Source organism: Balaenoptera acutorostrata, chromosome 2 (assembly GCF_949987535.1).
Source record: "Balaenoptera acutorostrata chromosome 2, mBalAcu1.1, whole genome shotgun sequence".
Lineage (NCBI taxonomy): Eukaryota > Metazoa > Chordata > Mammalia > Artiodactyla > Balaenopteridae > Balaenoptera > Balaenoptera acutorostrata.
This window is the reverse complement of record NC_080065.1, coordinates 120,123,069-120,137,288: the sequence shown is the minus strand read 5'-3', so window position 1 is coordinate 120,137,288 and position 14,220 is coordinate 120,123,069. Positions and strand designations below refer to the sequence as shown.

At 43.1% G+C, this 14,220-nt stretch overlaps 1 protein-coding gene across 3 annotated transcripts in view; it reads left to right on the top strand.

The window, feature by feature from the left end:
• CDKL3 (cyclin dependent kinase like 3) overlaps positions 1 to 14,064 on the top strand; it is a 118,841-nt gene extending 104,777 nt beyond the window's left edge. For 2 of the 3 annotated variants that reach the window (XM_057541212.1, XM_057541213.1), the window contains 2 exons: positions 4,629 to 4,737; positions 5,500 to 5,695. In XM_057541212.1, coding sequence (XP_057397195.1) covers positions 4,629 to 4,737; positions 5,500 to 5,591 — 201 coding nt within the window. In that variant the 3' untranslated portion in view covers positions 5,592 to 5,695. Of the gene's footprint in view, positions 1 to 4,628; positions 4,738 to 5,499; positions 5,696 to 13,858 lie in introns of those variants that run through there. The other variant, XM_057541211.1, reaches the window with a different exon arrangement.
• The last annotated feature ends 156 nt before the right edge of the window (positions 14,065 to 14,220 follow it).

Sequence of the window (14,220 nt, the reverse complement as noted above, 5' to 3'; positions counted from 1 at the left end):
ATTGTCTAAAAAGATTGCCACTTGGGTCCAAAATTGGACACACATGAGGCTGCTCATGGCAGCATTGTTTTGGGTGGCACCGGGAGTGCCCATTACTGGAGAGCAGAGAGGCCACATGCCATGAGTACATGGTGGAGTCCTCTGCAGCAGTCAGGAATGGTGGACTGGAGTGCACATGGCAGTGTGGTTAGGTCTTAAAAACAAAGTGCGCAGTGGAAAAAGTAAGACCCAGTGAGATCTATATCACAAGGCTATGGATGTAAATTAAAATGCATGCAAACCAGACAACAACACACACTCCCTTGAACACATACAAGCCAAAAAATGGAATTAAAGATATTAAAACAGTTGCCTGGGATTTCCCTGGGGGTCCAGTGGTTAAGACTTCGTGCTTCTACTGCCGGGAGCATGGGTTTGATCCCTGGTTGGGATCCTGCATGCCGCACAGTGCAGTAAATAAACAAACAAACAAATAAAATGGTTGCTTGTGGAAAGGACAGGAGTGAGGAGTGGGCATAAGAGGAAATACATGCGTACATACATAAAAGCACGGCTTTGTATGGACCAGTTAGAGTAGTAAAAGAGGAAGGGAAACTGTTATAAATTAAATATTAAAAAATTATCAACTAAAAGAGACAGAAGAGACATATCAACAAAGACAAATGACATTGCTTGGCTCCTGATTAGAATAAAGTATTACAGAAAGATACTTGGGAAAATCAGGGCAGTTTGACTTTTGACTGGATACTAGATGTATGAAGGAATTATTGATTTTTTAATAAAAGAAGGAATTATTGATAATTTTTAAAATGTGATACAGTGGTTATTGAAAAAAAAGTCTTATTTGTTACAGATAAATACAGAAGTATTTAAATATGAAAATATCCGTGATTTGCTTTAAATTGGTTTTAAAATAGAGATGGGAGGTATAGATGAAACAAGATTGCCATATGTTGATAATTGTTGAAGCCAGGTGATAGGTACGTGGGGGTTTATTACATTATTATCTCTAGTTTTGTACATATTTGAAAACTCCCATAAGAAAAAGTTTGACAAAAGACAGGATGGTAGGTCTTCTGTGCTATTCTTCCAGGCCCTGGTTTTGTGCTAACAGGTGCCAATGGTTTAAATAGATTGCTCCTCTTTTAAACATGATCTCTGTGTACTTCTGGGGGCTTCCTGAGACCCAGGACCCTACACTAATGTGGAGATTTCAGGCAGATAAATGGACTAGCAGAGGAAAGCATATTCTTAGGTAAATGTTTAGGCTCTCCTCAAATTAGTATAATTTTTGGTGGCTAGAATTCCCCTTAAAGACAGAATTCTCTTCCCTGACAATACCCAGCGCAGCACTAGGTACACAGAGGGGATCCTAGCAAATTGACTTGGATTAAGAAACCTGATTGTTCAGGCTTAATTCATCAGCTTACTCCAAAGGTTAGGTAGTGTTCAATTTTGAACCTTGAAATATATGTCAGCAGAAAAGCAGGCAACAAGGCTGCATATTGCTATGCAGATGACATATCTTGGAAGGTCCTTCTGTTTGCATGTGAGTTCTCTTATTGAAGAAAGACTATTAACTCATGCTGCAGCCTGCTGCTCTCTGCTTGGTTTTGGCTATGTCACTAAGCCCAAAATAGAAAGTTCTTTTACTGCAAAGCAGGGAAAGAGGTTTAAATTTATCAATTCAAATAACAAAGGGCAGCATTATACTGGTTTTTCTTGGGTGGGGGTGGGGAGAGAGAATGCCTGCTTCATCAAGGAGAAAGAGTGATCTGACACTGGTAGAGGCTGGGACCAGGAGACAAGCATACACTGTGGTGAGTTGGGCTTGTTTCCCATCCTGGCCCCCCTCACTCTTTGCAACTGTGTCACCTCTTTTAGGACATGGGAAAGCAGCTGAGCCACTGGGGATTCAGTCCCAGAAATGTCACTGAAGTTATCAGACTGGAAACAGTTCTCTGAGCCAAACCCCTTCTCTCTCAGCTTTTAGTGGGGTCAGTACCTTGCCACAGAGTTAAACAGCAGGGAGATATTTTTTCTTGTCAAATGGTCAAACATTTTAAATGATCTCTAGGGTCAGAAAGAGTTTGGGGAAATTGGCATTCTCATACATTGCTGGAAGGAGGTAGATTGATCCACCCGTCTGGAAAGCAATCTGACAAGATGGATTCATGGTGTAGCAGAGAATGTAGACCCAGAGGCTATCTCACCTACAGCTAGCTGGTGGAAGTATAAACCGGCTCCATAGACAAACTCTTGTGCAAGTACATCAGGGGACCTTTACAGTAATGTTCATAGCAGCAATGTGAACAAGAGCTAAATCCCAGAAACAATGCACTTGCCCATGAGTGGAAGAGTGGATGGTAAACTGTGGTGTATTTACGCACTGGGATATTTTACACCAGTCAAAATGAACTACAGTAAAATGTAATGATATGGATGAATTTTTAGCAAAGTAGTATTAAGTGAAAAAAAAATCCTGAAAGATTACATGCAACATGATATCCTTTTTATAAAGCTAAGAACAATTTAAAAAAATTACTCTTTAGGAATATATATAAATACAGTGAAACCATAAAAGGAAAAGCACGGAAATGAACATCTGATGCAGGTTCCCTTGGTTGGGGAGCACAGGGAAATGAGGGGGAAGCCCTTATGGGTTAAATATTGGTTATTGTTGAAGTCCTAGCTTTTGTTTGGGGTTGTGGATTCACAGGTACTGATTACATTATTGAAATGAATTTACCACCTAAATTAACAAAATCAGGCCATCCAGTAACAATTATGATAATGCCATAAACCAAAGATTGTGGTTAATTCAATTCTGAGAACCTGACATTAAAACAAAACAAAATAAAACAAAAACAGTCCTAGAAATGTCACTGAAGTTATTGACACTTGGCAGTTATTCTATTTCTAAACATTTATCTTAAGGAATAAACAGAGATGCACACAAAAATTTATGAACAAGGACATTTATCATGGTATTTACAAATATAAAAATAGGAAACAATCTAACTACCAAACTAAGGGATTAGTTACCTAAGTTGGGTTACATCGATATGCTTGAAAAAAAGGTAGTCTTTTTAAAATATTCTAAGAGTATTTAAGTACCAATGTATGGAAAATACTATATATCAGTTGAATAAAATGGGTTACAGAACAGACATACACAATATAAACCCAGTTTTTTTATTTCCTGTATGTATATATATATACACACAGAATAACTGGGAAGACTATCCATCAGAATGATTATATCACTCTTCCCTAGATGTTATGATTATTTTTTCCTTAAACTCTTCAGTAGTTCACAAATTTTCTACAGTGATCATTAATTCTTTTACAATCAGAAATAATTTTATTATAAAAATAGATGTTAATAGTAGTAGCTAATGTAGATGGAGTACTTGTCATGTGCTAAGAGCTTTACTTGGGTTAATTTATTTAATGCTTAAAATAACCCAGTGAGGATGGTACTATTATGATCCCTATCTTACAGATGAAGATACTGAAGTTTAGGGGCTTAAATAACTTGCCTGAGGACACAGAGGTCCTAAGAAATGGTGCCTTGAATCAGGCTTCTAGGGAGCTCTTCAAAGAGTGGGCCTGATGGAAGGGTCTTGGTCTCCCTGGCTCAGGGATGGCTCCACCAGAGAGAATGATCTTCCTGAAAACAGCACTGGGAACTAAACAGCCTGATGTGGACCTGAAATCCACATAGAGAAAGAGACCCCAAGGGATGCCCATACAAGGGAGCCAAACATTGAACATGGGGAGGACAGACATGGGGGAACCAGGGCACCCAGCCCTGAGGATTTCTGATGAGCCCTTGTGGAAAAGGAGATCCCATTGATTGAAGAATTGACTGGAGAGCAGAGATGTTTTTACTCATGGTTCGGGCCAGCTCTGACTCCCACCAGCCATTTCACTAGGATTGGTGTCCAGAGCCTTCGGTAGAGAGAAGAGGGTGCTCTAGGCATGGGACAGAGCCAGGGACTTGGCTGTGGTCTCTTCTCATCACTCATGCTTTAAATATAAGCTCTGATGTGATCAAGGCATCAGAGATAACATGCCTTTCTCAAGCTCAGTCAGCAGGATCTGGTATCCAATTTGGACAAGACAGTGGAAAGTAGACTCAGGGGGAAAAAATCCCTTGGTCTCAACACCAACACACGTGAGTTGAAGAATTTGACACCTTAACATTGTAGAATAAACAAATGTAGGCACGTTTTCCTGTTTTCTTCAAAACAGCTAGAACAGATATGATTTAAGGGGAATGGATTTTAACAGTTAGTTCTTCTCTTCTCAGCTGAAGAATTCTGGACTATCTTTCAAGATGTAGCTCAAGCATCAGCTTCTGTGGAAATACTTCCCAAGCTGCTCGAAGCAACAAGGCCATCCCTCTTCTATAAATGTTTAAAAAATGACTTGTTTACCTGTCAGACTGTCTGTCTTCCCCTGCTGTAGCATAGCTCAGTGGACTGTGTTATACACCTCTAGGTTTTCCCTGCTTTCCCTGTATCTATTTCCATCAACTCTCCCCCCACCCCCAAGCATCCCTGTGCATGCCATGTGGTAAGTGCTAATTAGCAAATTTTTTTGGAATTTTTTTTTTTTTTTAGGCCGCACCATGCAGCATGCGGGATCTTAGTTCCCCACCAGGGATCGAACCCGTGCCCCTTGCATTGGGAGCTCAGAGTCTTAACCACTGGACAGCCAGGGAAGTCCCTGGTAAGTGCTAATTAAATATTGCTGTTGGAACAGAGAGCTGTAGAGGTTTGTGGTGTGGTCTTCTAGAATTCTCAGAGCTGGGATCCAATCCCCTTTTTGTATCTCTGATACTGGAGAGAATCTGATGAAGGCTAAGAACCCTTCCCCAGAAAACACATGCAAAAGAAAATTCCCAATTGTATAGCAGTAAATACACACACACACACCAACAAATACACAAATGAGTGCATGTAAAACTGGGGAAATCTGAATAAAATAGGTGGATTTTACCAATATCAGTATCCCAGTTGTGTACTGCTATAGTGCAAGATGTTACCACTGGGAAATTGGGATCTCTATTATTTCTTACAACTGCATATGAATCTAAAATTATCTCAATAAAATTTTCAATAAAAAAGAAAAATCCTGTACATTATCCTTTAGGAATTGATATATCCCCTTGAATTCACCCATGAATCCTAGTTTGAGAGCTCCCCAATATAGCCCAATCTCTACATTGTTGGAGGGGAAACTGATGGGAAAGGATGTGCTCAAAGTCATACAGATTGTTGGTGGCAGAAGAGGAAATGAGCCCAGCTTTCTTTTCCTTACACTACAGCTGGCTCCTGGGAGGAAGAGAGTGCTGTCCACATTGTGCTATTTTCTTGACTTAAAGGCAAGACAAACCAATCAGGGCAACTGATATTCCCTGACATGGGGAGCAAGCTGGGTAATTCGTTTGCAGAATTATTTGGTCTTTTTTTTCTTCTCATTGCTTTTTAGGCTGCCTGTACTCAGCCTATGGATGGGAAGGATCTCATTCCCAAAGAAGGTGGCTTGGAAAGGTGTGGCTCAGGGACCAGCAGCCTTTTTGATTCTGAGTGCCATAAGGGGAGCCAAACTGTGCCTATGGGTTATCCCAATAGGGTGGAAATGGAGGAGTAGGAGAGAAAGAAAGAGAAGAAAAAGAGGGGACATCAGGGGGAAAGAGAGCAGAAAGACATGGTAGGAGGAGAGGAAAGTGGAGGAGGGGATGGGATAGGTGTATTTAGGGAGTAGGATTGATGGGGTGGGTTGGACCACAGGCCAGTCACTAAGCTGCAGCCTTTAAGGACACCAGTTATTGTTCTATTCTTGGAGATTGCTAGGCATTGAAAGTGTCAGATGGTTGAGTGGTCAAGATATTCCTTTTATGAAAATCGCTTGTGATCTGATGCTAAAGGCTCTCCAGTAGTTAAGAATTTAGGTACTCTGTACTAGTTATTTTACAAGTTACTTAATCCCTTTGTGCCTCAGTTTCATCATCTGTAAAGGAGGATAATAATGGTACCTACCTCATGAGTGGTGAGGATAAATTATATAATACATGTAAAGCATTTAGAAGAGTACCTGACACATAGTAAGTACTTAATTAATGCTGGCCTTATAATTGTTACTACTTGACAGAGGCTCATTTCCTCTTGCTTGTTCCTCCAAAGACAGAGACAGTGATTAGCATCCTTCCTCTAAGAAACAACCCTCAGGGCTTCCCTGGTGGCGCAGTGGTTGAGAATTCTGCCTGCCAATGCAGGGGACGCGGGTTCGAGCCCTGGTCTGGGAAGATCCCACATGCCGCGGAGCAACTGGGCCCGTGAGCCACAATTACTGAGCCTGCGCGTCTGGAGCCCGTGCTCCGCAACAAGAGAGGCCGCGATAGTGAGAGGCCCGCGCACCGCGATGAAGAGTGGCCCCCGCTTGCTGCAACTAGAGAAAGCCCTCACACAGAAACGAAGACCCAACACAGCCAAAAATAAAAATTAATTAATTAATAAAAAAAAAGAATGTCCTGGAGGGATTGCTTTAAAAAAAAAAAAAAGAAAAAAAAAAAGAAACAACCCTCAACATGTAGGCACTAAATTATCCACCAGTTTTCTCTTTTCTGCACACACTCTTCCTTCTTCTGTTTGTGGACCCAATTCCACTACCATCCACCACAATGAGAACTTAAAGAGGAGCACATAAGTACCTGGTAATCAAGGGGTCTCCCTGGCTGGTGTTCCCTCTAATGGCTTAGGGAACAAACACTCTGGTGAGGGAAAGTTTGTTTCTTTCCATCTGACAGGAGTGCAGTATGGTCCTATCTTTCTGTTTTTACAAATGAACTTCAAAGCACTGTTTAGATGCCTCTGTGCTTGCAAATTCACCTTCTTTGGGGGATCTGATTTTTTTTTTTTTTTTTTTTTTTTTTTTTTATTATTAGTTAATTTATTTTTGCTGTGTTGGGTCTTCGTTTCTGTGCGAGGGCTTTCTCTAGTTGCGGCGAGTGGGAGCCACTCTTCATCGCGGTGCGCGGGTCTCTCACTGTTGCGGCCTCTCTTGTTGCGGAGCACAGGCTCCAGACGCGCAGGCTCAGTAGTTGTGGCTCACGGGCCTAGTTGCTCCGCGGCATGTGGGATCTTCCCAGACCAGGGCTTGAACCCGTGTCCCCTGCATTGGCAGGCAGATTCTCAACCACTGCGCCACCAGGGAAGCCCCTGGGGGATCTGATTTTTAAACCTTGCGTAGCATCAAGTTAGAGTGGTGGTGAACTGATTAATCTGGAAAATAAAGAAAAAAATATGAACAGATTTTTCACTCCCCCCTCCGGCAAAATGTCCCCCTCCTCGGCAGTGTTTCTGGGAGTCTTTAGGGAACAACTCCCATGGGCTCACCAATAAGTCCTCCATTCATACCTCTCTGCTCTGACAAGTGCCAGGTCTCTCTGAGGTTCCACTAGATTCTGGGGCTAGGTGCTCCCAATCAAGAGAGACCTAGAGTCATCAGGGAAGACTGTTCCGAGGGTGTGGGGCTTGAATGACAAGTAGGGTTCATGTAGATACAATGGACTATCTGGGAAGCAGGGACAGGCTGAGCAAAGAGGTGAAAGTAGGAATGGAACGGATGAGGATAGCTTTGGTCTGGGAGATTTAGGGGCCCACTGAGCTGAGTGGAAGAGCTTTTAGTGAGAGGTAAGGCAGGAGAAAAGGCCATATTGAAATGCTTTGTGAGGAGACCGTTTGAGAAGACCACAGGAGAGGTGAGACTTCTTTTCACAAGAAAGTGAGGGCCCTTGAGTAATATTCCAGGGCATGGTGGAATATTCACTAGAACTGTTGGCTACATGTTCTTTGGGCCTGTGACTCCCCTAAAATGTGCTGTGTCATATTTACTCAGGTATTCTGAAGATTTTCTTTTCCCAATTATAAAAGCAATATGTTTTGTTGCAGAAGTAAAAAGAAAATAAAAAACAATCCCACTTAACCAGAAGCAACTGCTGTCAACACCTCACTGTGTATCTTTCTAAAGTCTCTTATAAACATATATTTTATAATATATATTTAATAAAATTAGGGTTATATCATACATGCTGTTTTTTAAGGCCTGTGGTAATTTTTAAAATTACTTTATCACATAAATAACATTCCAAGCTTCAGTTATTACAAGATCACCGAAGGAATTTTTGCCCAACTACTTAATATAGATGTTAGCTCATACATGTTTAAAACTTCCTATATAGTTCCCCAGAGAACTTCCCATTGGTGGCACTGCATTGAGCCTAGCACAAGCCCAGGAAGACAAGAAGAACAGAGAATTCCAGATGTTTTGTTTGTCCAGGTGTTTTCATTGTTGGAACGTAGGACTCCCCTTACAATGCAAATGATTTTTTTTCCTTGTCTATAAATAATGTTTTATTGAAACACAGTTATACTCCTTTATTTACATTTTACTGTGGCTGCTTTTTGGCTACAATGACTGAGTTGAGTAGATACAACAGAGATCATATGGCAAATCTAAAATATTTACTCTCTGTCCCTTTACACAAGTTTGCCAACCCCAATGCAAATGATTTTTTAAAACCCCATGTTATAATAAGATTCTGCTGCAATAAATTTATATCTCGATATACATAATATCTTTAAAACTGAAGGTAAAGTTTCTGTCTGTGCTCCCCATCACCGCTCCATACCCCAGCCACTACTATTGGCTCCCAAATTTCCTGTGTCATCTGCCCCATAAACTAGGAGTATCTCCAGCCTAACCACTGTACATTCATAGTTTGAATTACACTGGGATTAATGGAATATTTATATTCACTAAGAGGCCTCATTTGGAGAGTGTACAGTTAGGTGATGTATGCATGAGCTTGCTGCCACATGGTACAAGTTTATTATGTTTAAGTCATATCTAAATTGGAATAATCTGACCCAGTGAAGTTTGGATGGGGCAAAAGAGCCAACTTTCTGAAGTTGTAAAACCACTCTTAGATGATGCCAGCATTTAAATCTAAGTAAAACTTGTGGTGAAAATTTGGGAACTTTTGACCTTATCTCTTTAACTGTGGTACATTAACTGAGTGATTCCAGTACCTAATTTCTATAAACACCTGCTCTCAGTTTTTTTTTTTTTTTTTTTTTAATTTTTTTAAAATTTTTTTATAGCTACTTTATTTATTTATTTATTTATTTTTGGCTGTGTTGGGTCTTCGGTTCGTGCGAGGGCTTTCTCCAGTTGCGGCAAGTGGGGGCCACTCTTCATCGTGGTGCGGGGACCACTCTTCATCGCGGTGCGCGGGCCTCTCACCATCGCAGCCCCTCCCGCTGCGGGGCACAGGCTCCAGACGCGCAGGCTCAGCAGCCGTGGCCCACGGGCCCAGCCGCTCCGCGGCATGTGGGATCTTCCCAGACCAGGGCTCGAACCCGTGTCCCCTGCATTAGCAGGCAGATTCTCAACCACTGCGCCACCAGGGAAGCCCCAGTTTTTAGTACTACTTCATACATGCTGTTTTATAAAGGTATTTTTTTTTCTTAAAATATATTGCAAGTAACGTTCTATGTCAATAAACATATTTCTATGATAAGATTTTTAATAGCTGCAAAGTTGGTGACAGTATTCTTAAGGTCTACCCAGCCTTCCCGAGTGATGAACTTTGCTTTCCATTTCAGATTTTTTTTTTCCTTTAACAGAGAAAAATATTCCCTCTGTAACTGACAATGGTATCTGGATGTCATGGACATTACTAGGGGACATGGTCATATTTTCTTTAGCCAAACTGCAGAGCTAAGGGAAAGGGCTGATTTATATCTGTGCAAAGCTCCTGGTCACAAAATTTTGGCCACATCTATAAAATTCTAATTTCAGGTGAAAGGGCAATATAAGTTTAATTTTTCTGAAAACCACAAAGGAAAGGAACAGGGATAGATACCAATGAGTTGTAAGCATCATTGCGTATCGTGAGTGCAAAAATCTTCTGGTAGTTGGGCAGGCCCAGTTGATCAGAGCATAGCAGGCTTCTCATGGGCAGAGCCACTAAGATGTTGACTGCTCAGATCTGTTTTTGCGTTTCTGGGGCATATATGGCCTTGCCGCAAAGAGTGTGTTATCAGATACGGCACCTTTTTCAGAGAGAAGACAGGAGCATAAGACTGACCAACTGAATTAATTTTTGGATTTATTCCTAAGTGACTTACTCTCTGTACAACAAACTTTCTGAATGTTTGCTTGATGGCAAAGGAAGAGAGAGGGTGTTCTTTTTGTTCCATCTCTGCTCTCTTTCCTTGAATATCCTCCCCCTTCCCAGCTTGATCCAATGGCTTTGTGTCTATATGATGTTTTTTTTTGGTGGGGGTGGAATATTAGTTCCCCAACCAGGGATCGAACCTGGACCCCCTGCTGTGGAAGCGCAGAGTCCTAACCATTGGACCGCCAGGGAATTCCTATATGATGTTTCTGATAGTTATGTTTTGTTTCCAAAGACCACTATGTATTTCATGGCAGACACTGAGGGGCTCCAACTGGCATTAAAGTATATTTAGAATCAGAGACCACTTAGAAATAATAATAATAATACTAACTGGACATTTATGATATACTTTTTGGTGTCTTACATTTATAATTTCATTTAATTCTCAGAAGAGCCCTTTTATTGGCTATTATAATGATCCTCACTTTATAGATGAGAAAACTCAGAAAAGTTAGGTAACTTGCCAAACCTCACACATCTAGGCAGTTGCAGAACTGGAATTCAAATCTGGTCCATCTGACTCCAGATGCCATTTCTTACCTACACAGCCCTACCTTCTGTCTCAGTAAGTTTAGAAGTCAGGGAGCTAGAAGAAACAACAAAATATACCTAACATAAGGCCAGGAGAATTGCTGACAAATAAAATACATCTCATTCCTTCTCCATGTTTAATGTCAATTTTTATACCTTGGCTAAGAGTGCCCTTTATAAAGCTATTTGCTCAAGGTTATCTTCCTCATACCCCGCCCCCATCATCAGATGATTTTTATTTATACCTATGTTTAAACATCATAGGCAACCCTCAGACTCACTGTATACTGAATTTGCCACCTGAGCAAAGATTCTTTTTTGAAGTATATTTGCTTTATTCATTCTCTGGTTTTTGCCAAGAAATAAAAAGGACAATTCTTTTTTTTTTTTTTAATAAATTTATTTATTTTTGGCTGCATTGGGTCTTCGTTGCTGCACGCAGGCTTTCTTTAGTTGTGGCGAGCGGGGGCTACTTTTCGTTGCGGTGCACGGACTTCTCATTGCAGTGTCTTGTCTTATTGCAGAGCACAGGCTCCAGGCGCACAGGCTTCAGTAGTTGTGGCACGCAGGCTCAGTAGTTGTGGCTCATGGGCCCTAGAGAGCAGGCTCAGTAGTTGTGGCACAGGGGCTTAGTTGCTCCGCGGCATGGGGATCTTCCCGGACCAGGGCTCGAACCCATGTCTCCTGCATTGGCAGGCGGATTCTTAACCACTGCGCCACCAGGGAAGCCCAAAAAAAAACAATTCTTTTTGGCTTGCTTTTAACTTTTTGTTCCAGGTATTCCTCAGCTCTAGAATTGAGACAGTCAGGTCTAATTAGCCAAGACCAGATAAATCAAACTGAATTTTCAGATCCATTGGTTATTTTGGGTTCTACAGAGTAAAAAAAAAAATTCTAGATTTCTTCTAAAGGAAACGATATTCTGATTTAGTTCTGTACTGTTTATAATCATATTTGCTTTACTTCACGGCTTGAATGCTAATAAGAGCTTCCTAGAATTCATTCCTTAAGAAGTTAAGTCATGGCATCTAATTATTTGGCAGGATGTTTTAAGTATATATAATTATATCTTCCATTTTTGTGGTGGTGGAGAGCCAAGTCATCTGCATCAAGAGAAAATAATACCTGCATTAATGCTACCAGCTAGGATCTCACAGCATTTTGGAAAAACCCACTCATTATAATCTAGGCGTATATTGAGTACTCAATACTTTTTAATCTGCCAAACTAACATCACCCCCACCTTTTTAGATAAGAGAACTCAGGCAAGGGAAATTATACTGAGCCTGCTCCATATTTCAGTCCTTTGAGGTCAGTTGTGTGAGTGTGGCTGAGACCTTGCACTTGGGAGTATGAAGTTTTTTGTTTTTTTGTTTTTTTAATTTTTATTTTATATTTATTTATTTATTAATTTTGGCTGTGTTGGGTCTTCGTTGCTGTGTGTGGGCTTTCTCTAGTTGCAGCGAGCGGGGGCTACTCTTCATTGCGGTGCGCGGGCTTCTCACTGTGGTGGCTTCTCTTGTTGCAGAGCACGGGCTCTAGAGCGCACGGGCTTCAGTAGATACGGTGCGCGGGCTCAGTAGTTGTGGCTCGTGGGCTCTAGAGCGCAGGCTCAGTAGTTGTGGTGCATGGGCTTAGTTGCTCCGCGGCATGTGGGATCTTCCCGGACCAGGGTTTGAACCCGTGTCTCCTGCATTGGCAGGCGGATTCTTAACCACTGCGCCACCGGGGAACCCCGGGAGTATGAAGTTTTAAATCCTGACCACTACCTTGGGCAACTCCCTTCTCTTTTCTGAGTGCCTGTCTGCTTCTTGCCTGATGAGAAAGGACCACTTCTCACAGGTACAGGGCAATGGTGAATTAGATAAGATAGCTTTATAATCATGGGCACCAAGTGATGATTTTTTTCCCCATTCATTCCACATAGTCTTAACTCTTATTCCTCTGTGTTTGGGGACGTTAACTGCAAAACATAGTCAGAAATTGAGAAAATGGAATTGCAATTTCCAGCCCGGGTAGACCACGCCAGTCAGCCTCGCCAAGCAGGTTGTCTTGGATGAAGGAGAATTTTCAGTCCCACCATTGGCTGATCCTGGCCTCCAGGGCCTTCTTCTGCTTGTTGGTCAGGATGATGTGGTCAAGGCTGCAGAGTGAGAGCTCTCCTCCAGCACACTGCTGAGTACTTGGGTTGGCTGTTATTGGGAGTAAGGAGTCTAGAAGACAGGGACCAGGTTCACCTCTTGCCTTGCCCTTTAAGGTTTAATGTCTTTTGGGAAGCTGCTATCTCTCAGGTCCTGTGGACATCATAATCGCTCTTCTGCCTACCTATCCGCAGACCATCCTGGGAAGTACTGTTGGGAGAATACAAACTCCACCAGGGTAGGGTACCGTGTCTGTTTGGATGACCCTCCTCTCTCTTAGTCATGGATCTAGCACATAGTTGGCACTCTACGGAGCCAAATATTTCTGTGAAGGGAAGGACGACGAAATGTGAAAACATTTCACAAATCTCAAAGAGATTCACAGCCAGACAGAGGTCCGATCCTAGGGTATCCGAGCTTTATATAAAGCGCGGACCACTGCCGCTTCTAACACGACCGGGTCCCGGGCAGGACGGGTGCATCTATCTCCTTGCGGCCTTTCCTTGAGAAAGTAGGCCCGAGTGGGCAGGGGTTGGGGGAGGGGAGCGTTTCTCCCCAGGAGGAACCGGAGTAGGAGGAAGGCGCACACCTTGGGTACAAGGGGTGAGGCTGCGCAGGGCTTGCGGAAGCCAGGAGAGCTACGAGGCCCCAACCATCGCGCCGGAAGAGACATCTAAGCCCGGGGATAGGTGTGTGCCGGGGGAGTCAGGTGTACTGCGCGGCCCTCCCCCGACAGGTACACCCTCCTCCGCCTACGAGTGACCTAATTACAAGGTGCCGGCCACGCCCGGAGGCGAAGGTGGCCACTCCAAGCAGGCTACCACTCGGCGCCCGTTCTTGCCCCCAAGATGCAGGAATCCCACGCAATTCCAGTGTTGTATCACGGAGGAGTCATAGGGTCGCATTTCTAATTTCCGTGATTTGATTTCAGTCGCCAGGTGAAGAGCCGAAGCGTATCGCCTTAGAGAAAAACTCTCCAGCAGCAAGGAGCCACCCTCCCACCCCGACTGCGCCTGCGCCACGTCCGCGCCTCCGCCGCGCAGGACGTACTGCTCTGGGATTAGCCTACTTCCCCGCTGCAAGCCTGGCCCCTGCTCGGTCTCGGTCTTCCCTTCCCCCTCGGCCTGTCCCTTGTGGAGGACAACGCCCTAAAGGCTAAGGTGCCTGTTACCAGCTGGCTACGTTGCGCCTGCGCCTAAGTCCCTAGCACTCCAGTCTGGCGGCTGATCCGGGCTGGCGCTGCAGTTGCGCAGCTCTGGTCCTGGCCTTTCTACCCCACCGCCTCCTGACGCC